The sequence below is a fragment of the Silurus meridionalis genome, chromosome 8 (assembly GCF_014805685.1).
Source record: "Silurus meridionalis isolate SWU-2019-XX chromosome 8, ASM1480568v1, whole genome shotgun sequence".
Taxonomy (NCBI): domain Eukaryota; kingdom Metazoa; phylum Chordata; class Actinopteri; order Siluriformes; family Siluridae; genus Silurus; species Silurus meridionalis.
In genome coordinates, this window is record NC_060891.1 from 19,818,813 (window position 1) to 19,845,353 (window position 26,541).

General features: G+C 36.7%; 1 protein-coding gene across 1 annotated transcript in view; it reads left to right on the forward strand.

The window, feature by feature from the left end:
• LOC124390099 (latent-transforming growth factor beta-binding protein 2-like) overlaps window positions 1-26,541 on the forward strand; it is a 106,668-nt gene that overhangs the window by 33,526 nt on the left and 46,601 nt on the right. Inside the window, 5 exon segments of the mRNA XM_046855810.1 lie at window positions 7,557-7,780; window positions 10,398-10,568; window positions 15,232-15,435; window positions 16,277-16,557; window positions 18,780-18,882. Of these exon segments, the coding sequence (XP_046711766.1) occupies window positions 7,557-7,780; window positions 10,398-10,568; window positions 15,232-15,435; window positions 16,277-16,557; window positions 18,780-18,882 (983 nt within the window).

Below are 26,541 nucleotides of genomic sequence, written 5' to 3' on the forward strand. Positions count from 1 at the left end.
TGATCAACTTTATTCCCCTGTAGTTACTGCAGGTCTGCACATCTCCCTTATTCTTAAAAATTTGTACCGACACACTCCTCCTCCATTTCTCAGGCATCCTTTACCTTCCAAAATTTTGTTAAACAATATGGTTAAAAAGCCCACTGAAATCTCTCCTAAACATCTCCATGCTTCTCCTGGTATGTCATCTGGTCCAACTGACTCTCCACTCTTCATCCTATTAATCACTGCTCTCACTTCCTCCTCACTAATCTTAATGCTTAATTATCTCCACATCATCAAACCTTCTCTCTCAGTTTCCTTATTCTCATATTATCATCCACTGCTCAAAATACGCCATCTTCTCAACACACTCTTCTCACTAGTCAACACATTTTAATTTCCATCTGCATCCTTTATTGCTCTAACTTGTAGCACATCCTTCCCAGCTCGGTCCCTCTGCCTGGCCACTCGCTACAAATTCTTTTCTCCTTCCTTAGTGTCCAACTTCTCACACAGCTCTGCCTTCCCATACATATGCCTTTTTCTTTGCTTTCGCCACATCCCTTTTCACCTGCTGCTGCATCTCCATGTACTCCTGTCTACTTTTCTCATCTCTGCTGATCCAGTTTCACTAACCTCTTTCTCCTTATGCTTTCCTGCACTTCCTCATTCTACCACCATGTCTTCCTTTTTGGTGTCACACCAAATACCTTCCTAGCTGTCTTTCTTATCACTTCTGCAGTAGTTGCCCATTCATCCAGCATCTCTTCACCACCACTGAGCCCCTGTCTGACCTCTTCCCTGAAACTCACACTCCTCCTTCAGTTTCCACCATCTTATCCTTTTTTCAGTCCAGTTCTTCTTCACCTTTAAATGCTGTCTAGCTACACTGTCCCCTGCCAACACCTTCAGTCTCCAATCTCCTTCAGGTTGCATGTCCTTCATAGAATGTAGTCCACCTTTGTGCAGCTTCCTCCACTCTTATATGTCACCGTATGATCCTTCTTCTTCTTAAAATACGTATTTACCACTGCAATATCCATCCTTTTAGCAAAATCTACCACTATCTACCCCTCTACATTCCTCTCTTTAAGACCATCTCTTGAGCTCCTCATCACCTATGTTCTCTTCACCAACATGCCCATTAAAGTCTGCCCTAATTACTAATCTTTCATTCTTTCAGGTACACGCTCCACCACTTCATCTAACTCACTCCAGTATGTTTCCTTCTCCTCCAATTCACAACCCACTTGTGGAGCATAAGCTCTGATGGCAGTTATCATCACCCCTTCAACTTCCAGCTTCACATTAATCATGTGATCAGAAACTCTCTTCACCTACACTATTTTTATTTCCATTTCCATTCTGGTTCGTGATCCGCATATTTGATTTGGCACATGTTTTACGCTGGATACCCTTCCTAACGCAACCCTCCACATTTATCCGGGCTTGGGACCGGCACTAAGAGTGCACTGGCTTGTGCAACCCTAATGGCTGGGTTTTTAGTTTAGTTTATTTCTATTTCGTTGCTAAATATAGGGCTTGGAAGGGTGCCATTTTACTGCTGCTTGTTGCTGTCCATTTGCTCACAGTATGCTGAAGCCCAGACCGGGCAGCTGATGCCAGAGAGTCCTGTCTGATGTCAGAGAGATTTGTTTAGACAGTCAGTGCATAGCCAACTGAGTATTTCCAACCTCAAACACAGTCTTCATATCAGAAAATTTCTGTATTAACTGATCGATGCTAAATGTTAGAACGCTAGATGTGGGTTCTGTACTTCTAAACAACTCAGGATGACAAATGGGCTTGGCCATTGGGAAATTGTTTTTCTGAACTTACCTCTTCATGTTCAAACACTGCTGCAAACTGTGCTGCATTCTTGGTGCTCCATGTCAGAGTCATTACAGAGAAAATGAAATGTGTGGGTCAACATGATTAGTAAGGCTATAAACTAGTAAGTTAGACAGATTTATATTTGTATTTTTTTTTTAGGATGAGCGTTCAAAGTTGTTTTGCAACATCGAGAATTTCTGTTTGGTTTAAAGTGATTTTGTGCTTTTTCTGACAACTAACACCATTGCTTGAACATTTGAACAGACTGTTGTTGTTTAAATGTTTAAATGTCTTGCTGTTCACATTGTTGGATTGTGGCAAAAACAGCAACAATTCATTCCTGGTTTTTCTTCTGTGTTGTAGTTTTATAAACTAGGTCAAGTGTGTTTTGTACTCTGTGTTCTCCGTCCTCCTCTTTCATGTTAGCATTTGCAGTACAAAGGGACCTACAGGACTGCTGTTTCCAATAGCCACCTAAATGCGAATAATAATCAATTCATCACTGGAAGGACGGGTGGTGAACTGTTAACCCACTCACCAAAGCCCAGTGGTTGGCACACCCACAAAGCCCACATACTGAATGTCCCAGCAGAATCTTGGCTTCTGTCATTCATCCCTTTCTGTATTCAATTTCATGGAAAATATTTACGGAATCCATTCTTCTCTTTAAAAACGTCTTGAAGTTTTCATTGAATTTCAGTTTCATTACTTAATGTTTACTTGATCTGTTGAGTAAATGACAACAGTGGAAAGAACACATTTATTTTCCTCTCTTAGAAAGATGCTAATGACGGAATGTGGAGAGAATTCTTTGAGAAAATGTCAGAGCCAGAAGGACTGCGTGAGTAGTGATACATATGCTGAGCCAAAACAAAGAAGCGATTTTTCTTGTTACGAGATGCATCAAAAAGTTTAAGTGTCAACTATTCATTCATTTATACATGTACAAATATTCATACCTGAAGGATAATTTGTTGAGTAATTCCACCTACATGCCTACATATTTCACAGAAGTGGGAGGAACCCAAAGAACCCAAAGGAAACCCACAATAAAACAGTTGTGGAGATGTGGGTGTAGTTATAATATGCTTGTGCAGAGACTGATATTGCATAAGGTGCCACAAATAAGTTGAATATTACGGTTTTTTCTGTGAGGATTGGCTGATATATTAGGTATGAAGGCATTTTAGTTCAAATCCAAGTGCCTAGTTGGGTCCTTTAGCAAGGTTCCCTGAGCCTCAAATACTTAACTGACTTAACTGTATCCTGTATTCTTCAGTTCCTAACAGAACAGTCAAACAAATGGATGTAAAGATATATCCTCCTGACTCTTAAACGGTTCTCCATCAGGTGAATTCCCAACACTAATTGTCTGGCATGCTTAATGTCCTCAGTGACAAAGCTGAGTTTTGATTTCTCACTGAGGTAAAGTAGAACCAGGCCTCACAGGTTTCTTTAAAAGTCTCAGGACTCTCCATCATAATCTCACAATGCTGTCGTTTTCCCATGTGTCTTTAGTGTTGATAGTGCAACTCTCTGAAATGGTATCACTGTAACCAATGTGCTGGTGTGTGGAACATTTGAAAACAGTGGGAATTAATGTGTCAGTGAGGACATCAATTTTAGTTAGTTTGTAAGAAAGGTGGGTTATTTGACACGAAAATATTTTTATATGGTTCTGTGCTGCATTTCTCAAAACTGGGAGTGGAGTATATGATTAAATCACTTATCCTGACTAAATTGTCCAAACACATTCAGTTTCATAACTGAACTTTTGCTGACCTGTTGAAGTTATTCTGAGCTGCCAGTTCAGATGAATGGAATTTGAAGTTCTGGAAGGTAAAAATTTCTGAATTTGTCACACCAGCTTTCTCTGTGAATGGAACTGTCCAGGCTGTTTACAATGGGGTGGCAAGGTTGTTTGTTATGAACAGTGAGCTCAAGAAATTGTTAGTGACTTTCTTAGCTAAATAAACTTGTTTGTTCCTGCACCTGTGAACAGATCTTGTCATTAGACAATGACAAAACTTACTTACTAGGCAAAAGAATTGTTCAGGGATAATGTCCCTTTACAAACTTGACCAAAAAATGTCCATGAACAAAACCACAAATTTCCATTGCAAAGAGAATGCTTTCATCAATAGTGTCCACATCTGTTGAAGCTTTTGGGCTTTGTCTCATTTAAATGTAATGACATAATGAACAATAATTTGAAACTATATATTTGTAAAGCAGACTAACACGCTTTACAAAGCTCTCATGTAATTAGATTTGTCTGTTTGGATTACAAAGAACATGCAATAGATGTTGCGTCGCTTTTATCATACCCCAAGGGATTGATGATGTCTAGACTTTAGTGATTCCCTTTAATAATAACCTGCAGCTTCTGGTCTAATTTAAAGCAGTTACAATGTGTTATATAAGCCCCCTCTTTTTTGTAACACATTACAATGTGTTTTTAAGTCAATAAAGAAAAAATACATAATCTTTGACATTGTTGAAGACTCACTTTTTACATCCCACTTAACCATCGTGTTCTTATCATGGCCACACACATACTGTATATGCTTTCATGGTCAGATCTAATTAGGTGAATGGTATTGCACGAGGCTTTAAAAAGAGCTTTTCTAATCTCCAGCAGGTTTCATGCATTTAATCCTGGCCACAGGGTTTGCAAATGTGTTCACCCAAAGCATAAGTGCAGTGAGCCTTGAACTAATGATGATGACATCAAACAAAGAAAATGAGGCCTCATTGTCCAAATATAGTGAAGGGCAGCGGTGACTTCATTCAGTGAGGAAATGAACTGAGATTGCAAGGCGAGACATCTGGTCTGATGCGTGCATGTGTGCCAGGGTGAGAGTCAGCCAGGTGTCTCTCACGAAGGCGGGTGGGAAAAAGGTCATTATGACACAGTCGGCCACACTGGTTTACAACATTGCCTTTCTGTAGGAACAGCACTAATGCATCTGACAGCTATGTAATTGGTCAGCTGCTGTTTGTTGTGTGCTTTAGTTTGTTATATTATTATATATTTTTTAACATGCATGGACATGATGATACTTGTATCAGGTTGTAATTTTTATGAGAACACTATTGAATGTCTCAGTAGGTGATTTCTGGCAAAACAACAAAAAGTATTCATTTTTACCTCTATTTATTTCAGCGTTAAGCAACCACATATATATTTCATCCAAAATACATAGAAATGTAGTGTTACCTTTTTAATGTTGCTTCAGCTATCACCATGGAAAGTTAATGATGGTAAGGAGCCAGTCGGTTTATGTAAAGGTGACTAAAACTTTAAAGCCTTCACTATTTACATGCTGAATAATTAGTTTAGATTGTATACAGAAACTGCTATAAAGTGTAATTGAGTTTGTTATACTGTATATAGCATTTACATAAAAAAAAAAAAGGCGTGATTGAGTTAAGAAAAATCTATGGTTTTCAGAATTTTGTGTAGGAAATGCCAAAATCTTGCCATGTAAAGGATTTTTCCTAGTCCTGTGTATGTTTAGGAATAGCACAACATTTTTATTTAAGCATGTCACCATTTATTTAATGAATAAGTACCTTATTACTGTGTATTGTCAAAGAAATTCACTTCCTGGCCTACACACCTTATATAGAGTTTTCACACAGAAATAGGGCTGAAGCGATTGCTCGATTAAGTCAAGTCAAGTCAGGTTTTTCTATAGCGCTTTTCACAACAGACATTGTCTTAAAGCAGCTTTACAGAAATCAACAGTGAAGGTGAATGGTGTGCATTTATCCCTGATGAGCAGCCATGGTGACTGGGCCAAGGAAAAACTTCCTTAGATGTTATGAGGAAGAAACCTTGAGAGGATCCTCATTTGGTGATATCAAGAGTGTGATTATAGTCTTTAAACAATACAGAACACTGGAGATTGGGAACTAACATGAGCACTGGAATGTAAGATTATAAGTAATGTTCTTTCTACAGTCTAATACAGTCATTATGGTTATAAAACTAGGAGCTACTGAGCAACTCATAAAATAGCTCAACATTTGCAATCATCATAGATCCAACACCAGTAATTTGAATACAAAAAACATTGGCCTTGATGCTTTGTTTAGTTCATTTAACTACACATGGAGCACTGTGTTATCCCACGGACCATTATTCCTGATGCACCACCCACCAAACTCTGGAGTACTCTGGACAGGTAAACACAAAAGTCGATGTATAATGAAAACAACGAGGGCGAGGAGAAGATTTATATGGAAGCCTGTTTCCGCCACACAAATAAAAAAAGTTAGCCTAATTCCGACTTTATTCTTGCAATTCCAACTTTAGAGTTTTTTTTTCTGCCAATAAAGTTTTTTTTGTTTTTTTTATGTGGTGGAAATAGGCTTCCATAGAGTCAGGCCAAACGACAGAAAGTTTTCAAAGTTTGGACCATTTCAAACAACAAAATAAAGACAACACCATACAGTGCATTTACTGTTTGTTTTTTTTTTTTAGAGTAATCTGAAATTTATTTTTGCATTTTTATTTATACATTTTATTTATATATTTGTATTAGCATTTTTATGTAATATGGCAATTAAATTCACTAAATAACTTTAGTTTTCAAGTCAAGTCAAGTTTTTTCTATAGCACTTTTCACAACAGACATTGTCTCAAGCAGCTTTACAGAAATCACCAGTTAAGGTGAATGGTGTGTTTATCCCTGATGAGCAGCCATGACAGATATTCTTGTTTTAAATTTCAGCAATAAAATGTAAATTTTTCTATAAAGGAAACAAATCATTTACTTTTATAAATGTAAGAGGCCTGTCTTATTTTCTCTTGTATATTTGTATTGCTCTTTAATAAAGAAAAAGTATTTCTTATCCAATTACTCGATTAAGCGATGGAAAAAATGGTAAAATACTCGATTTAAGAAAATAATCGATAGCTATAACTCTACTCAGAAGCAGGGTTTTTATATTCTGTTGATCGGCTTTCCAGATAGACGATTAGTTCCATGTGGCGTTTCTTGCTTTACTCTTGCTTACACATCCCCTGCCTATCAAGTAAGAGTGTCACCAGATGCCATTAAGTCATGAGATAATTTTAGTCCACTGCCTCAGCAACTGAGTTTTACTTTGTCATAGTTTATTAATTTATCATTGTGTTTTACTTGCTTTGACTGGTGCACAATGTAGAATTGGCAAAATTGGTCTCACAGCAGATTATGCAATGGTCCATGTAATTACATCTAGTAGAACAAAATGGTACAAACAGTACATTCAGTGTATCAGAAGTAAATCATGGTCGGCTGGTCTGAAGGCCAATTAGTATTATTTTATATTGCAGGTGAACCTGAGCACGTACTCACAATAAAACTCACTAGAATTTTGTTTTAGTTGATGAACAGGGCTGATTTTAACAAATTTTTTATAATCATGTAGCTATTAAATGTCAGATTTTGATCAGTAATTTGCTAATTGCAGAACACAATAACATACGAGCATCCTGTTTTTTAAATGAGTCTAACTGATGTTAAAATGATACCATCAGCCTGGTCGGGTCTGTTACCTAAATATACAGTATGATGTAATATAGATGAGGTGCATTTTTCCATGTTCATGCTCTGTCGCTTTCAGTGCTAGTTAATAGTGACACTATGCTGTCTCATTTGCTTTTATTTACTTTGCATTTATGTTTGCATTTTTTGGAGATAAAAGTGGAATCATTTGCGTGCTTTTTCTTTCTTTGTTTGTTTTTTTAGAACCCAGGTTAGACGTGGTTCTCCTGAGGTTCCACAGCAGCAGACTGGTGCAGGACAGTCTCATGCCTCCAGGACTGTCAAGCGTTATCCTTCATCTACAGCACCCATAACCTCGAACGCTCTGCCCAGTGTGAACGGACACAACCATGTATACACACACAATCAAAATGTCGCCTACTCTAATGGCCAGCAACATGCCTCCAACAATAAAGTAACTCCAACAGGTGAAGACACACACACACACACACACACACACACACACACACACTTAGAAGTGAACTGACAAGTACATACAGCCATCTTGACAACTGACATATTAAACCTAGCTTCATGTTTATAATGTTTATGTATTATGAATATTTATAAAGAAAAGCAATGATGGATGTACACAAAGCATATACTTAAAAGGTAAAATATGACTCCAGTAAAATTAAAATTGCTCCCTTTAAACCTTCACTTGAGTAAAAGTACACAAGTATTTGTCTTCAAATGTACTTAAGTATTCAAAATCTATGATTTATTATGGCTATCATGTTCCTATTATCCGTTTTTCCTATCTTTTTTAGCTTAATCAACTCAGTCTATGTTCAAAGACAAAGACGGTGTGAATAATGTTACTCTTACAATAATCAAATTAAATACTGGTTGATATCTATTAAAATTATCAGGAGCCATAAACGTTTTTTCAACTACTTAAAAAAAAAAAATCGTGCAAATAAGGCCACGGGTGTTGTGGAAAGTTCGAGTCAGGAGTTTCTTCCATCATTTATTCCTCTCCAAATACTCTGCTTGCTGTTGAACTGATGCTGAACTGTATGTTCATGCTAAATAGATACCACCAAACAAAACAAGCGTAAAAAACAGAGCGTGCTCTACTCTGATTGGTGGTTTGTTGCATGCTTGACCGATTAAGTTTTTAATCCACTCATAAATAAAAAGGAACAACTGGTATGTAGATGAGTAAAAAGAGATATATGACTTTGAAATGTAGTGAAGGTAAAGTAAAAGTCTCCCCAAATGGAAATATTTCAGAAACGTACAGATATGCAAAAAAGATACTTAAGAACAGTAACGAATTACATTTACTACATTACTGTCCATCACTGAAAAAAAAAACACATATCAATAGGTATACATTCTCCTAAAGAAGGACTTATGTAGCATCATTAGCATTATGTCATTCTGACACCACAGAGTCAGCAGCCATGTCAGTTTAACCCAGATTGTGTAATGACAAGCTGGAGATTTGGCCATTTGATATGTAGTAAAAAAAAAGTAAATAGATTTTTATAGGATATGATTCTAATGCTTTTTAAGTGTATGAATGTATACACAAAAAATAGGTATATACACACGATGTACAGTGCATTTGGAAAGTATTCAGACTTCACTTTTTTCATTTTTGTTATGTTGCAGCCTGATACTTTAATCTTTTAAATAGATTTTTTTCTACATTCAGTACCCCATAATGGCAAAGTAAAAACAGAATTCTAGCAATGTCTGTAAAAAAGTTTGAATTCAAAAACCTGAAAAATCACACATACATAAGTATTCAGACCCTTTACTCAGTAATTAGTTGATGCACCTTTAGAAACAATTGCATCCATGAGCCTTGTTGAGTATGATGCAACAAGCTTTGCACACCTGGTTTGGAATTTCTGCCATTCTTCTTTGCAAATCCTCTCAAGCTGGGTCACACACAGAAAGGCAGACCCACATACAGACAAACACAAGCAAAGCCACACACAATAGGCACACTCATGCACACACATATCAAGGCCTTCTACATGGAGCTGATTTGTGTTTGGGTTCACTGGAAACTCTTGTTAATTGAGACAGTTAATCTGTCCACATGGAAATTTGTGTCCAAACAAGCATATAAACACATAAACAGAGACATGAAAACAGACATTTATCACTGTCTTTTTAACACAAATGCAATCAAACCAACGTCACGCATACTGTACACGCACACACTCTCTTCAGTTAACATGAGTGTTACACTAGGGAGGAAAATATCCTCTTCTTGATTTTTTATCCCACAAGCACACACAAAGTGTGTTTTATGTTGTATTGCTTTAGCACCTGTTTTTTTTTCTCCTTCCAAATAGCACATGTCCTACACAAACCTGACAAATGCTTTGAGCTCTAACTTTGTACTTCAACTTCAGAGCTTTCCTTTGTCATTTACATTATAGCAAGGGAAATCTTTGAAGCCACATGTTCGATTAAAAGAAATACAAACCTAATTGAATTAGTTCAAGGAGGAAAAAAAAGAAATAAGAATGACATGTGCATATGGACAGCATCTAACAACACCTTCAAATTGTACTACAATGGCAATGTTTGAACGAGGTCAGTCCTCACAAACATTCCAATCCAAGAGATCCCTGGTTTCAGACGTCTGTTTTTCCATCATTTACAAGGCAACGGGAGTTGAACAGATTCCCACCATTACACAAGACTTCCCTTACAACTACAAACAGACACACACACACACACACACACACACACACACACACACACGTGCGCACACTCGCACACGCCTTATCCATGTGATGCTCTCTCTCTCTCACTCTAATCCTGCTCTGGAGAGTTTTTGCAGTGACACATCCTTCCAGTTTTCCAGACTTGTACACACACACACACACATTTACACTCACACACACACACACACTCACTGACACGCATACGCACTTAGACTGTTATAAACCTCCTGTTCTACCCAGGTCCAGGCAGGGAGAGTGTGACTTGTGAAGATGCAGCACTTCTTGTATGTGTCTGTTCTGTGCTTTCAGCTCTTGTTTTCTCAATGCCGTTCTACTCCATTACCATTTTTAGGAGCAAACCTCACAGCTAACGTGGACCGAATCAAGATCGTCTTTACACCCATGGTGTGTAGGAGGATCTGCCACGGGGGGCAATGTTACAATAGTTGCGAGCGTGGAGATCAGACCACGGTGTACAGCGAAAACCAGGGCCCGCCGACCAAAACCCACGGCTTCAGACTCTGTAAGTCTCTAATTGTCTCACGGTTTGTGCTTTTCTGAATCTAAATTGGTTCCGAATTTCTCACCAGAGCATGTCATTTTTGTCTTTCTTCCTCTTCTTTGAGATGCACTGAAATGAAACATTTTTGTAGAGATTCTTTTCAGCATGCTAATAAAGAGGGAGAAAAAAAGGGAGAAAATCGGCTCTGTGATTGCGCACTGAGACCTAAAAGGTGTTTAGAGATGAGGAAGCCGCACACTCGTCCCACGCTCCCTCCTCTCTACCCCCTGCTTGTCTGCGGTTTGCACCTCCCTTTGAACCTCACCTTAACCATTTCATATGCTTAACAGACGGGAAAAAAAAGGCAGGGGGTGGGAAAGAGATGGAGAAAGGAAGCAAGATTTAACAGGGATTAGATTAAAGCCACTTTTATCCACCTGCTTTAGCCCCAAGCCAGTGCAGAGGGCCTGAGGAGAAGCAACAATGCTGAGCTGCCTCTCCTAACAGCTCAATCCGCTTTATAGGGAAATCTCCTACTCTCTCACTGGATCTGCGTGTGGTTAATGAAGCACATTTCATACACCAGAGCTCAGTTAACACCAGTGGAGCGTTTAATGCCTGGCCAATTCCTTTTTAATCACTGGTGAGAACATACTTGTAGTATAGAGCAGTGAATCAATGGGGCTTGTAGCTGTTTCTTCTTTGCATTTAATACCATTAAACTGAACTGATGCAAAGAAGATGCAGATATTATTTGTGAATTTGTTTGTAACTGTATATCTAAAACCATATCCAGAATTATGTTGTGACATTAAGACATATTGAATTATGACAATATGCAGGTATATTTGGTATAAATTGAGATTTGATCAGAAATCACACCATCGTTGTAATCATTGTTTTATTGCAGTTTACTGTTATTATTGAATAAATGCAAAGAAATGTATAGACTCTCAGGAGAAACACAAAACCAAGCCTTCCTTTGTTGGGGTATTACCTTTATGACCGTTAACTTACGTACACCATATGGATAAAAGTTTGTGTATGTTTTGCATTTGTATGTGCTTTTTGAACATTACATCCAACATTTAGTTCTCGTTTGCTGTTATAAAAATCTCTAGTCTTCTGGGAAGATGTTTCCCTAGATTAAGGTGTGGTTTTCATTTAATTAGTAAAGTCAGGTACTGATGTAGGTGAGGTGAGGAGGCCTGGGGTAAATTCAGCATCCAGTTCATTCCAAAGGTGTTCAATATGTTTAAGGTCAGAGTTCTATAGCAGGCCTCTCAAGATCTTCCACTCCAACCAACATGAGTCCTATGTTCATGGAGTTGTCTTTGTGCAAAGGCACACTGGAACAGGTTTGTGACCTTTAATTCAACTGAAGGGGAAATTTTGTTCTACCACATCCAAAGACATCCTACACAATTGATTGCCTTTAGCTTTGTGATTATGGTTTGGGAAAGAACCACATATGGCTGGAAAAGTCAGGTGTCCCAGGACCTTTGTCCATATAGTGTATATCTAAGTAACAACTACCTCTTACCTGGAAATATGGATAAAGCATGATTTAAAAAATTATATAGAGAGTTCAAATTGACCTGAAATGATCATTTGGGGTTTAGATTTGAAGGTACACTACATCCAGCTTTTAAGGTAAAATATACATTTTGAAGACCCAAATTATGTTCTCTACAAGTGACTGCATGAGTGAAAAGTGGCAGGACAGTTTAGTACTCTTTTTTCTGAGGTTGGTGTATGGGAAAGTTTTATAGTTAAGGGTTAGTACTCGTGTTCTAAACTTTTTTTGGGGTGGAAACACTATCTTGAAGGGTTCTGCATCTAAGATTTCAGGATTTTCTTTGAGCGACAAATGAATTTTAGTTTTATAAACACATGCCTGTGTTTCAATTATTTGGAAATTTTGATTCATTTGCTTAAATTACCCGTGAATAAACAGAATCTTTTTTTGATTTATTCTAATCTTTAAGGAGAAATGTACCCTGAGTTAATTATAATTAACATCTGTTCTTCAGTGGTGTCCAAGATTCATTTTGCAATGCAATCTGGAATTTTTCTTATTATTATTAACATGTTGGTCATTTTTGTCTTTGGTTAAAGACTTCCTATATTACCTACAGTTCTCTCCCACTACTTGTTGATAGTGGTGGTTGGAATTAGCACCATAAATAGAATAGCAGCACTTTGGTCTTTTAGTCTGCCTGGCTTTCATACCTCCTCATCTGTACACTCTGCTCAAACAGAGTTCCAAAGTTAATACCATCATCAACACTATAACAATACAGTATTGCAGTCTTGAAGTCCAAATTCGTTACTTTTGCATTGAATTTCTTATTAACATGAAATCAAACATTATAAAAAAAAATGGTGACTGAGTAAAGAAGATTATGTGCTTTTGATTTTTCTTTTTTTTTGGTAGTTACAGTGAAATGTCAGTTTTTGACATAAGCAGAGCAGACATCGGTTAACTTCAAATGGGAATAAAGAAATAAACCAACAACCAACAAATTAGCACCAGAAACTCAAGTTACATCACATATATTTATACATAAACACATCTAATGTGGTTCACAGTGAAGGACTCCTTTAATAGTAGCTGTTTGGAACATGTCAGGGTGCTTTAAACACTTTTGCAGCTTGGACGCATTTAACATTGGAAAACACATTCGTGGCACCTGCCAAGAGCTGAGATATGACCTGAGTTATACTTTCATACTTGCTCTAATACAGAGGTTTCTCAGATACAGCATTTGATGTGGCTCGGGTGATACGTGTTATAAAGGCTTTTGGGCACTAAACCCTGCATAGAAGAAGATTAAATGTATCACACCTTGATGTGCATCATCTAGACTTGCAAGACTTCTAAAAGTCTTCTTAAGTTTAGAGATGGCGCATGACCAGTCCAATCTAGAAAGTGCATAATGGTGCACCTAGATGTACAAATTAAAAGACACAATACAGAGTACAGAGTACAGAATACAGAGCCATAAGCAGCAAGTAGCAATGCTTAGTGTCAGGATCCCCCAGATCCGGACAACTTAGTATATTTTAAGACTTAAAAAATGAAACACAGAACACTGAATATAAATTATATAATTTAATATTAAATAATTGAGTGTTAATAGCAAACAGATGAACACAATAGATAACAGATGAATGACAGGACAGCAGTAAAGACATAGCATATGCAATACAATACATGGCATATGCAACAAGCTATACAGCAAAAGCATGAAAATGACGTGTCCACTGTTTGTTGAGAGGATCTTTCGGGATTGCTGTACCCTCATGTACAGGACAACCTGTTAGTTGCTAGTTTTGAGTTTTGTGTAGTTCCATGTTCCTTTTTGTTAATGTACGTTGTTTGATGTAGAACCTTGGTGGTTTTGTTTCATTGTGTACTGCTCTGTATATGGTTGGACTGTCAATAAAATCCTACTTGACTTGACCTCAGGCAGAGTTTAATGAATAATTTGATGAGCTTGAAAATGATGCCTTCACAGTCACCAAATCTGAACCCAATTGAAGAGTTATGGAAGATTTTGTAGAGACAGTGGTCTCCACCAACACAAATACCAGTTGGCGGAAATTCATTTGAAATTATGGTTTTGATATAGTTCAAGAGACTTGCAGAATGTATACTCAACATGCTTGTGAGGCACATTTACTAAGACAATATGACACCATGTTGTTTTTCATTTAACTTGTCAGCTGTACTTTTAGTGAGAAAACTAGAAAGAGATGCAGCAGGTTGTTTCAATTCTTTGTCTTTTATCTCTTTCTGTTTTGCCACACTGCAACTATTAACTCAAAATACATTCAGACAGTATTGCTGAAACGAGTAGAACATATGCCTTTACGTGGTAAAACTTTTTTTTTTTTTACTGTTTTGTGACTACAAAGGCCCTTCCATTTATTGCTAAAGTTTCCTAGGTATTTTTCATAGTTCCTCTTTGAAGTCTCACTGCAATATGCCCCGGTCACAGGTATGTAGGGCACAGGCACAAAAAATAAGCAGAAATAATGATGCTGTGTAAAAGGACAGCTGTTCATCAGTTGCATTTCATTCTTGCTCTTCATGACTGCAAAATAAAGTCTGGGTTGTTTTTGTCATATAGCATGCAGATATTGCATCCAGACTAAAATATTCTGGTGTTCACTACTGGTGTCATTTTTATTCTCTTTAATTGGGATAATAAAAACAAACAAACAAACAAATTAATAGCAATTAAAACAGTCTTTGGCCAACCAATGCACAAAACATGTGGTTACTGTTTGTAACTGACAGTTTGATCAGTGGAACACAGGAAGTTATTAGTACGCCTTAGGAAAACTTCATTAACTAAAGGAAACAGAGGTCAATCCAATACAGTTTTCCCACTAATACAGGGACCATCTTAATGTGTTTTCCCTGAGGCTAAATTTTGGAGTTCATAAATCCCTATTTACACAAATGTTCAAGACCAAGAGCTGCCCAGAGAAAAGCTCATTATATGTTTGCAAGTATTTATTTTGAGGTAAATCACATCAAACAAAATCAGAATACATTATTGATCACCCAGGGAAATTGTTAAATGTCATAAGTTTTTGTGGGTTAAGTATTTCCAAACTGCTAATACTGCTAATGGTTTATTATAATTTTCTCACACTCCCTTTGTTTTCTTAGTTTTCTGTCAGATTCCGTGCTTTAATGGAGGACGGTGTATCGGGCAAAACGAATGCTGGTGCCCATCAAATTCCACAGGAAAGTTCTGTCACCTTCCAATTCCAACCCCCAATAAACCCTCCACCGGCCGACAAACGAATAACAAAGGAGTACAGAGTCCCTCATCTCACTCAGTCTACACCTTGCCCCTGTCCAACCAGCAAGGTAAAGGCAAAACGCAGTCATTTTGTGGCTGTGCCTTTCACATACATGTTAATACATTTTATAAAAGAATCAAGAGGAAGGAATTCAGCATCTCCTAAGATTTTACTGATCACCCGTTTATACAGAATTATACGTTTACTCAGTTTGTGTTCCCATACATAAAATGTAATTTGTTGTTACTTACATTTTCATTTATAGAAACCAGAAATTGTTATAATGGTCATATAATAATGGTTATATCTGGATCTTGATTTTCTGCACATGTTTTCAGTGCCCTATATTGTTTGCAGAGTGTTCCTGTTTCAGCAAACTCATTACAACTATAAAAAACAGGATATGTTTTTACCAATGCCAGAGATATCCATGCTAACAAACAGGTGTTCTACCTGTCATTTTTAATTCCAGATTTCTTAAACCGAAATATTCCTCTTCTTGCATATCTCACGCTTGCTTGCTTTTTGTCTTTACTTTATTCTGCATTAAATAGATGCAGAAGCTCTCATGTGGTTTTCTGATCATCTGCATTCCGTTCTCATTTGCTTGTTGACCTTTGTGCCTTGTTTTAATAAGTCTAATTCAGTGGCAGGGATCACATCTGGCCCCGGTTACATCACTGTACAAGCATTTCAGGCTTTGTGCTGTGAGTCAAACAGAACCATTAAAGAGCTTCTTCTGTATTGTGTAGTAATTAAGTTGATAACTATTTCTTAGAACTATAATGATATATAGTATACAGTAATATGAGCTAGTAGATAGATCAACTAATGATGAGTCATGTTATCCTCATAGCCTTTCTATATTGTAAGTCATAATTTTATGATTGTTCCTCTGTTTTTTTCAGCCTCCCTTTTACCCTCGTTGGTAAATGTGCATGTCCAGCACCCACCAGAGGCTCAGGTTCAGATCCATCAGGTTGCACGGGTCAAACCGGGCCAAACCACTGAAACAGGGCACTCGGTACAACAGCGCTCTCAGCCTGGCAATAATCATATCAATGGCAATGTCAATGGACAAAACAGTGTGCACAGCACTGGTCAGAACCATGGCCAGAACCACCACAGGCCACATATCAGGCCAAATGGACATGTGGGAAGGTGTTTCCAGGAAACAGTTGATGGAAAGGTATGTAAATAAAGAGGCGCTCATGACTTGTAATGGTCTCATGATAATTAACATTTACTTTGTAGCACGTATGAATGTTAGCATGTCAAGATTTTGATACAGCACAGTCTTTATAATTGCATAAGGTAACAATTTTCCTTCAAGGTTCTCAATTGGCTTGAGTTACTTGGCCTCAGTTCAGTTCTCATTGACCCCTACTGAATCTTTTCCCTGTCTTTGAGTTCACCTCCTCTTGTCTCCGTTCAAATTTGGACTCGGATAGATGGTCCTGATTACAACACTCAGATACGTCTCGGTATTTGTATCACATGAGAGCCACAGGTGTTTGGATGGACATGCAGACTCTGTTTATTAAGGCATTTCCGAAACTCATGGTCATAATCCAATGCAGACTTCAGAGCATAGGAGGCCATCTTAGACTTTTCTGTAATCCAAATTAAGAAACAATGGTAAGCTAAGTCAATACATGATAAATTCCACACATGATAAACACAGCAAGGAGTACTATATAAACAGAAAAGGAAAATATTGCAGGAAATGATGAGAAACAAAGATACAAGGGCAAGAATTAGACACAGGTGAAACAAAAGATGAGGGGTATGGCTAATGCAAGGCTGGAATAGGTCATATTTAGACAATACAGTACTAACTTATTAACTTATTTAACAAAATAAATAACTATCTAATAAAAAAAGAATAAAACATAGTCAGGTGCATAGTCTGTTCCTGTACAGTATATTTGAATTTGACAAATTATATTTGTTTATACTGTATATTCATCGACAGTTGACAACACTTGGGTAAAACTAGAAAACACAGATATAATAAAAGTGGACAAAGAAAGACTATGAGAATCTATGCACAGAAATTGAGAATGGAGACCCCAAAGCTGTGAGGTTACAAATCTACCCTGTAGTTTCACCACAAATGATTGTATTATTTATATTGCAATTGGAAAAGATAATGTAGTCCTTATTAAATATTAAATAAATAATTGAATATTAATCATTAAAATGTACATTATTACATTTATTCATATATATATATATATATATATATATATATATATATATATATATATATATATATATATATATATATATAATTATATATATATACTTCTAATAATGTTTTTTCCTAAATCAACTTAGTAAAAGCTAATTCAGACTTTTCGTATGACAGCAATTTATTTTCTTAAACAGAAACATACAGTAGTGACTATATGCTGCTGTCTGACAGGAAGGAAGCTCTGCTTCTGATTTACTCCACAGTTGGAATTTATGCACCCTGTGAAGTTTAGGCCTCTCAGATTCCAGTCACTTTAGCAGAGGTGTAATGATTTGGGGCCGAAAGGGCAGACACTCTTTTCCTTTGTATAGAGGATATGACTCTATACATTCAGCTGGAATGTGGTAAAGAGACAAGCTTTAACTAATATGATCCTTCATTGGAATACTAAACAGCTTATTACATCACATTAGGTTATATTTCTTTCATTTACTGTGGCCTCCATTGTAAGCTTCATATTCAAGCAAAAGATCTGGCTGAAAACCAGTACATTCTGTATTGGTCTTTTAATTGCCTCTGTCTGGCCTATTAGTAATCTTGACAAGAACAGAACATACTGAATGCAGAATGACTCAGCATTTTTTTTTTTTCTCAGTCAGGATAACATCCTCGGATTCGGATTCAGATACAGGCATGTGTATTGGGAATAGAGAGATGATGCCAAATGCCCTAGTAAAATGTCTGACATAACAGTGACTTGGCTTTCAAAGTCCCATAAATCTAAAAAGAAATTCAGATCCTAATCTTGCAGTTAGCTCAGATCCATGAGCAATGTGCCAGGGGAGGAGAGAGAGTGGAGAAAAAAAGAGGCTGCTTTTTGTCCTCTCTAACAGGACTCAGCTGCTCCTCATCGTTGTTGCTTTAAATGAGAAGAGGCACACTCTATCTGTAAGCGCAGCACGCACTGTACATTTGGGTATCAGAAGGAAGGAAGGATGCTAAAAAAAAAAGGAGATAATTTTTGTGATGATACTGCATGGCTTTTATGCAACTCCTCCTATGTTCGAACAGGCACTGGGTTTCATAACCTGCTTCAACTGCCTGTTCCGAACCCTTTTGTAACATTCATCCCCTTGAAAAGACCCTTCTGTTTGTTCAGAAACATGAGTCGCTGGAATTTGTGCTATTGTGTGTTTTGTGTGCTTATGTTGCAGTGTGGGAAGCCTCTGCCAGGTCTTACCAAGCAGGAAGACTGCTGCGGCAGTGTGGGAGCGTCATGGGGTCTGCACAAATGCACCGAGTGCCCTAGCAAACCAGGTGAGACTCTTATACACTAGGGACTAACACATATGGTATGTCTGGGAAATTCAATCAGATGTAACTGATTTCTATTCAACAGCCAAAAAAAGAAAAAAAATATACTCTGGCCATTTTCTTTGGACATATTTTTGACACATTTGCTTTAAAAGTTCTCTGTAATAAATTATACCAAAATGTCATGAAAACATTATTTACCTTTTAAATTTGTTCTCGGCTTTCTTCCTGCACAGATTGTCTTAGTAAGGATCCAGTTTAAAAAGAAATTCGATGGTGAAAACAGCCAATCTGTCTAAAGGTCCACAATAAAGCTGATATACCACTGTGTGATTTCAGCTGCCTTTTAAGATTATTACTTATCATATTATAGGAGAAAATCATGGCCCTAACAGAATGTGTGGTAATGTTTTCTCCATGTCCAGGGTAAAAACATTTAAATGAAGAAAATAATTTTTCCTTTCTTTAAAATTATGTTCTGCTTAGATCATCAATCCCAATCAGAATGCAATTTTCTCTGTGAATTTTGGCGGTAAATCCAGACTTTTTGAGTGCTAAGATTTCTTCTAATTGAGATGCAGGGAAAAAGAAACATATTTCATATCAGGAAGCTCTGTAGTTTAAGAGCTATATCTAGTAGACAATGTCAATATTATATACTGAACAACATAAAATATATACACGAACACTACTACTGAGGATACAGTGTACATCAAATGCATTTACTACCCCATTCCCTTTCAAACGAGTTTGTGTTTTAGAAACTCAACAAGGCAACAAATCTAACTCGGCATTTCTTTGGATGAAGGATGTTTGGCAAATCTCACTGCAGAGATTGCTGAGCATTGCTCAAGACAAGCAAGTGCCAGCTCTTCTTCCAATCTGTGGTTCTTTTGAAAAGCCACAGTTTACACTCAGCCTGGTTTAGTTTGTGTATACAGAATGGGAGCTGACTGCTGGCAGAGTTGTAGTGTTTCATGCTGTGTGGCATTAAATGGACAATGTGTGAGGCATGTTATGCTGTGTTTTAGCCTTAGAAAATATATTTTAGGTGCTTGTTATACCTATAGGAATAAATGGCCGTTCTGATCATTTTTCTGATCATTTTAGGAGATCATTTGGATTATTTTTAGAAATAAATGCTTAAAATGAGCATTGTTTTTTTTTGCCAAATAGATAATTTTAGAACCAGACTATTCTTGAAAAGCCTGACATGAGTACAAGTGACTTTAAATCGGTTTAATATTTGTATATATCCTAATTTTATTTTAAAATTTGAAAAAATTGCAAAATTTGACTCTATTCAAGAGATTTCCACTTGCTATGATGTCAGGTTTTGCAGTGTTGGAGGTGGGTTTAAGCTTAGACACAACAAATTTCAGTAACATGATGAACTGGTTAATGGAAAAACATTAAAGATATATGTAATAAAAGATACTGGCTGATTTGTGTGTAAAGTGAGAGAACATGTCTGTATTTTCAGGTCATATTACAGAATTATTTCCTTGAGTGACATTATAGGGGGAAAATAGGGAAAAAAAGTATTTGCACAATGTAGTGTGTGATATTTATTAATTGATAATAGCTTGCAATAGCATATAAGTAATACATCCATATTTCTTTTTTTTTGTGACTTCTGCTTGTTTGTCCCCCTCCCCATATTTTTATGTATTGATTATTTTACTCAGTAACGGATATGATGTAAAATGTAGTTAAGTAAAATACTTTAATCAAAACATACTTAAGTGTAAGTAAAGTTACAGATTTTAAAACCTACTTTAAAAAGTATAATTACACACAAAAAAAACTACTTAATTACAGTCTTCTTCTTCTTTCGGCTTCTCCCATTAGGGGTCCTCTACATCTCTTGCACACCAACTACCTGCGTGTCTTCCCTCACCACATTCATGAACCTCCTCCTCAGTCTTCCTCTTTTCCTCCTTCCTTGTGGCTCCATCCTCAGCATTCTCCTACCGATATACCCCATGTCCCTCCTCTGCACATGTCCAAACCATTTTAAACACACCTCCCCCACCTTGTCTCCAAAACGTCCTACATGCGCTGGCCCCCTAATAAATTCATTTCTAATCCTGTCCATCCTCGTCACTCCCAACGAAAACCTTAACACTCAATTACAGTAACACGAATGAATGTAATTCGTTATTTTCCACCTCGGATAATGACACGCATGCAATTAGCAAACGTTTAGCTAATTGTAATCAATAGTGATGGAACTGTAATGAATGGACATTCGGTGCCACCAAAATAAGGATTGGTTCCTTTTTTAGTCTTTAGTTTCTTCCTCATGCCAAACTTAGATTTATAAGCAGCAAACTTATACATTCTTTTATAACCACTTTATCTTATATTTGAATTGTATTGAATCAAAATAAAAAACTGTCAATGCCATTTTTGAATTATGTTCTTTTAGAATATTTTTCTATTCATAAAGTGTGTGTGTGGAGGGGATGTCAAACAATTAATTTATGGATTGGATTATCCACTTCCAATATATTTGCCTTTTTTCTTTCAGGAAAAATGAACATGCGCTTGTACTTGTACTTGCTGACTACCAGACGTAGGACGGTCATATTTGTTTCCTTATTAAGCGTAGTCAGTAATCCGATGCAGACATCAGTTCACTTGTGGCGAGCCTTTAGATCACTGACAGATATTTATTCTTCTTTTTTTCTCCACCTTGGCCAGAAGTTCTAGATCTCTTAACTTTCCAGATGTGTCTCTACTCCTCTACTCTTTGATGTTTTGGATTTGCAGAAGTGTCCATCCATTCTCTCATTTTCAGTTTGCATGGGAAGAATTTTGGACATCTGCTTTTGGAATGCTGGGAATGACATCACTGACTGTTAAATTGTTGAATGTGTACAGTGATTAGGAACAGTAACTGTGTGATAAGTGTTTCACAAAGTCTGCAGAATTATGAAAGATACTGTACATTGCATCGCTTACATATGACAATGCACTGTAAGATCACCGGTTACCTTCTACTGTGAGCTTTGATTTATGGAAATAAGGCAAACTGAGCTGAGCTCTAGTACTAGAATGTTTTGGAAATGCAAATCATAGTATTGTATAATGCTAACATAAATAACGATGATGCCATGCAGATGGACAAATTTAGTTAGAAACAGGTGTACAATGTACATATTGAAAACTTATATTGCATTTACATAATTACATCAGCAATCATGTTTTCCACATTGTTGGTAATCACAACATCTATTCAAATATGTAAATTCTAGTTAAAAAAAAAACTTTCTTTCGGCTTCTCCCGTTAGGGGTCCCCACAGCGGATCTTCCGCATGTTTGATTTGGCACATATTTTTACGCTGGATGCCCTTCCTAACGCAACCCTCCCCAATTTATCCGGGCTTGGGACCGGCACTGGAAGTGGCTGGGGTTGGTTTCCTGACCGGGGATCGAACCCGGGCCTAGTTTAACATCCAAATAAAAATGTATGTAATTGGGTTATTGTTGTTAATTGAAAGCTGAGGTTAAGAGCGAGAGGTTAATTAAGGTGGTTTAGGTCTTGCAGTTTTCTTGTAACAAAATTACTCCATTATTTATAATTTTGCCAAGTCTGTGTATTTTTGGCATGTGTCTTATTTAAATAATTTGATCTTTTGTTTTTTGTGTGAGTAGAAGACGCATAGTGAAAAGTGCAGGAGAGGTTATGAGGTACACGGTTTGTGGAGCAAGTCTAATAAAAGTGATGACAGTCAAGCGAGCTTGTCGTTCCTATTTTGCAAGGGAGGCTACGTCCTTGACGGAAGTAATGCATTGCCATCTTGGATGTTGCAAATTCCAGGCTGTAATGAACACCAGGCAAAAATAACAAGAGAGAGATAAAGAGAGGGAGAGAGACAAAAAAAAAATCACATTCATTTCTTGGATCAGAGCCCCTTCTTTTTCTTGGATTCAAGCATCAGCAACAGACCGACAGACTTATCAATGCTCTTTATCTCTTCAGTTTCTGATGAGACTAAGCGTACGCTCCTGTTTTGAATCGTAACATTCTTATCAAGGCATCACATTCTGGATATTGTTTAAAGGTTAGCTGTTTCAGAGAGTTTTAAAAGAAGGTCTTTGAATTTAAGTGAGGCAAGATTGTTTTGTAGCAGTAAAGATGGAGAAATGGAGACAGATAGTAAAAATAGAGCGTTCTAATTCATGGGGATTGCGTCATTGTGCATCACCGTGATTCCAAATGATCTCAGGGAGCCATTGTTGGAATTGATTGGCATGCCAGAGAGGTCTAGGTTAAAACTAATTGAAATGCTGGTGGGTTGTTTGTGTGTGAGCCAAACATCTTAGCCAATGTGACACAGTTTTTACAGTCTAAATCTCTGCTGCTACAGCAGACTCGATTCAGTCTCTCATGTCTGCTTGGCCATTAAAGGTAATCAAGTTACTGAGGTTAATAAAACCTGGAAGCATACAGGTTGACAGATAAACTGTGAAAGTCAGCGTTTCAGCAGAGGAGACAAAACTGTTCTTGAAGTTGTTTTAAAAACGAGTGCCAGGTTTCCGAAATGAACATAACACACTAAAAAAAGACTTTCATAGAAACTTCGAACAAACTAGCCTGAATCTTTTATTCTTTGGAAGTTTGCATTTTACTTTGGCAAGAACTTTTTTTGCTTTCAGTTTATTACTGAAAAAGCTTTTTACTAGACAGTAAAAAAAAAAAAAAAAACACCTGGAATCCGAATTCCAGGTGTTTTTTATTAGCATGTGATTTGTACTGTAGCAAAGAATCACTGCTGTTAAAGTCCCAAATTGAAAATATCAGTGGGTGGCAGTCATCAAAAAAAGTGTTGCTTAACAGATTTGTCTACACTAATCTGGATAAATTAAAAACATTTGTTTACAATCATTTCCCAAAAGTTGCTCATCCACACTGAAACGTCTGAAAAAGCTTAGGTCCATTTACTGCGAATGAGAAATGAGAAAACCTGCGTCATTTCCGCCTGCCGTTTATTTACTTTCTGGCTCTTTGTAAATTCGTGGCAATGACTAAAAACGCATTATCGTTTTCAAAGGCCTCCATTTTCTCACAGTCCACACTGCGATGCGAAAATTGTATATTGTTTTTGAAAAAGCCACGTTTTTGTTGACTGAAAATGTCGTCTCAGCATGGCCAAAACTTATAGAAGGAGGTCAAATATAGAGGTCAAAACTTATAGAAAAATGTGTGTTTTTCGAAAATGTATTAGTGTGGACATGGCCTAAGTTGTCTTTCCACATATTTTTTGATGTAGAGTAACTATTTTAGTGCCCATCTGAACTCTATTCCCCCCCTCCAACCTTTCTAAATCCTCTCTTCAGTTATTTCTTAAACTAAAATACTTTGTGTGCTGTTTTTTATTTTAACAAGATTAGTTTGAAGTTTACCTTAAATACTCTACCTTTTCTCTTAAGAATGATGTGTCTAGCTTAGCAAATACTGCTCCTAAATGCTCCTGAGATTTAATCTCTGCCATAATGGTTCAAACTGAATTACTTTATCTTCAGCATTCAGTCATTTATCTTCTGTAACAGCTTTATTCTAGGGAGGTTTGGGGTAGATCCAGAGTCTATTCCAGAAGTACTAGGTATGAGGGAGAAATACACCCTGGAAGGGAATCACTGCTGGTCCACCACAGGGAATCGTACACATCTTTCCACACACTGATATTTAGCAATTTAGAGTTGCAAATACCGGCATGTTTTACCAGCAAATTGATCTCTGATATTTTACTGTATATTGGAGCATGATATTGGATTATGTATTAATATGAATCCAGTACCAGTGAATATCTACTGTACATGATTAAACTATTGATTTTGTTGCACTGAGCACACTAGCTGAATGCAGGTTGAAAGCACTGGGATTTGCGTAACTCTATTTTGTTCCAGACCATTCATCCCTCAGTGGAACAGAGGTTATAGCAATCAAGCTTAATGTACTATTAATCAAGCACATAAGGCATGATCAAACATGACACACTTGTTAATGAACAACATCAAAATCAAGAACTTGGCCTCTGAATAAAAATGAAAAAAAAAAAGTAATAATAATAAAATGAATAGCTGATGTTGTTTTGGCTGCTAACGAAAATCCAGAGAATATGAAGATTGACAGAATAGAGAAAAATGCCACATGTCACTTTGGATGTATTGTTAGACAAGGACATTTTTTTCCAATCAGATCCATTTTTGTTGTGGCTCAGAAGTAAAGTCTATTTTGCATTTTCAAAGGGACTGTGACAGCAGGGTAAAGCTATAATCGATCACGCATATCTTTGAAATGTTTTACTAATGAGTTCATAATTATTGCGTGTGCTTTGTTAATTTTTAGCTTTTGCCTGAAAACTAGCCTTACTGAACATGCAGCTTTTTCAGATCTTGGACTAATTGAAATTAATGAGTTTTGCATTGTGCTTAACATTTGAGTTGCTAAGTAGAGTAACATGTCGAACTGGAAACTAGAAAAACATCTCTCTTCTGCCCCTCATACATTATTCTCGATGGAACCATTAATAATGGAATCAGCGATGCTGTCATGTCGAATTTGCTTCAAGCGGACACTAGAGAATGAGACAACGTCTTTATCAGCACAGCAGGTGGAAATGCCATTCGTTTCAACACAGTACTATAATACAGCTGTTAAATAGCAAACACAGCAGATGATTTCAACATATGATTGTTCCAGAGACTTTCTTTTGATTAATTAGTGTGCAAATGTAAAAACAGTGTTTAATTTTCCTAAATTGCTTTCATTTAGTTGCTTATGGAGGAAACTTTAGTTTTGTGGAAAAAAGCAAAAATGCTCCCTTTGAAAAAGTGACTTCCTCTAATCAGGCTGAGTCGGTGGAAAAACAGGGTGACTGCATAGGCTGTGAGATTAAATGGCGACAACAATGTCATTTGTCTGATCGGGAAATGAATACAACTGATTAAAGAGCTTTGAGTTGCTTCTAGTTTTGGCACAAAAAAAAATAATGCACCATAACGAGAATTAAAGAGTACAAAATGAAGTTAAATCAATGTTTAATTTTACCTCTGTTTGGCTTTAACATCACCAGACATCCTTAATGATGTTTTTATTTGAAAAGTGGTTTGTTATATAAGGAATAAAATACAGTGGGTTCATGTGAGGTTTCTACAGTGTTTCTATGATCACATAATAAACAAACAGGGTGGTGTAATGCTGAAGCTGATTTCTCTTCAATATTTGCACGTCCTAAAGTGAAGTGTTGTTTTTTTTTTACCACAGAAATTACTTCAATTACTTTAATCAGAGAATGAGCATTAAACAAACAAGCTAGTTCCTGTTATTGCTTACTTTATAGGCTCTTCACTCTATAAGCAGTTTACTTATTATTTTATTAATAATACTCTTTTTTCTCTTTCTCTTGAAATTAATAAGAGATAGAATACAGATTGGCATGTTATTGGAGACGCCTTTAAAAAATGCTAAAATAAATGTCTTCTTAAAGAAAACTTACACCATATACAAATCACACAACTTTTTAAATGTCATTTGTTATTATAGAAGATTAACACATGTATTACCTGTAGATGACACTACTGATTTAAGTATTATTCAGCATTATAGTGTTAATAATACCAACATTTTATGAATGACTCTCTTCTTCAGTA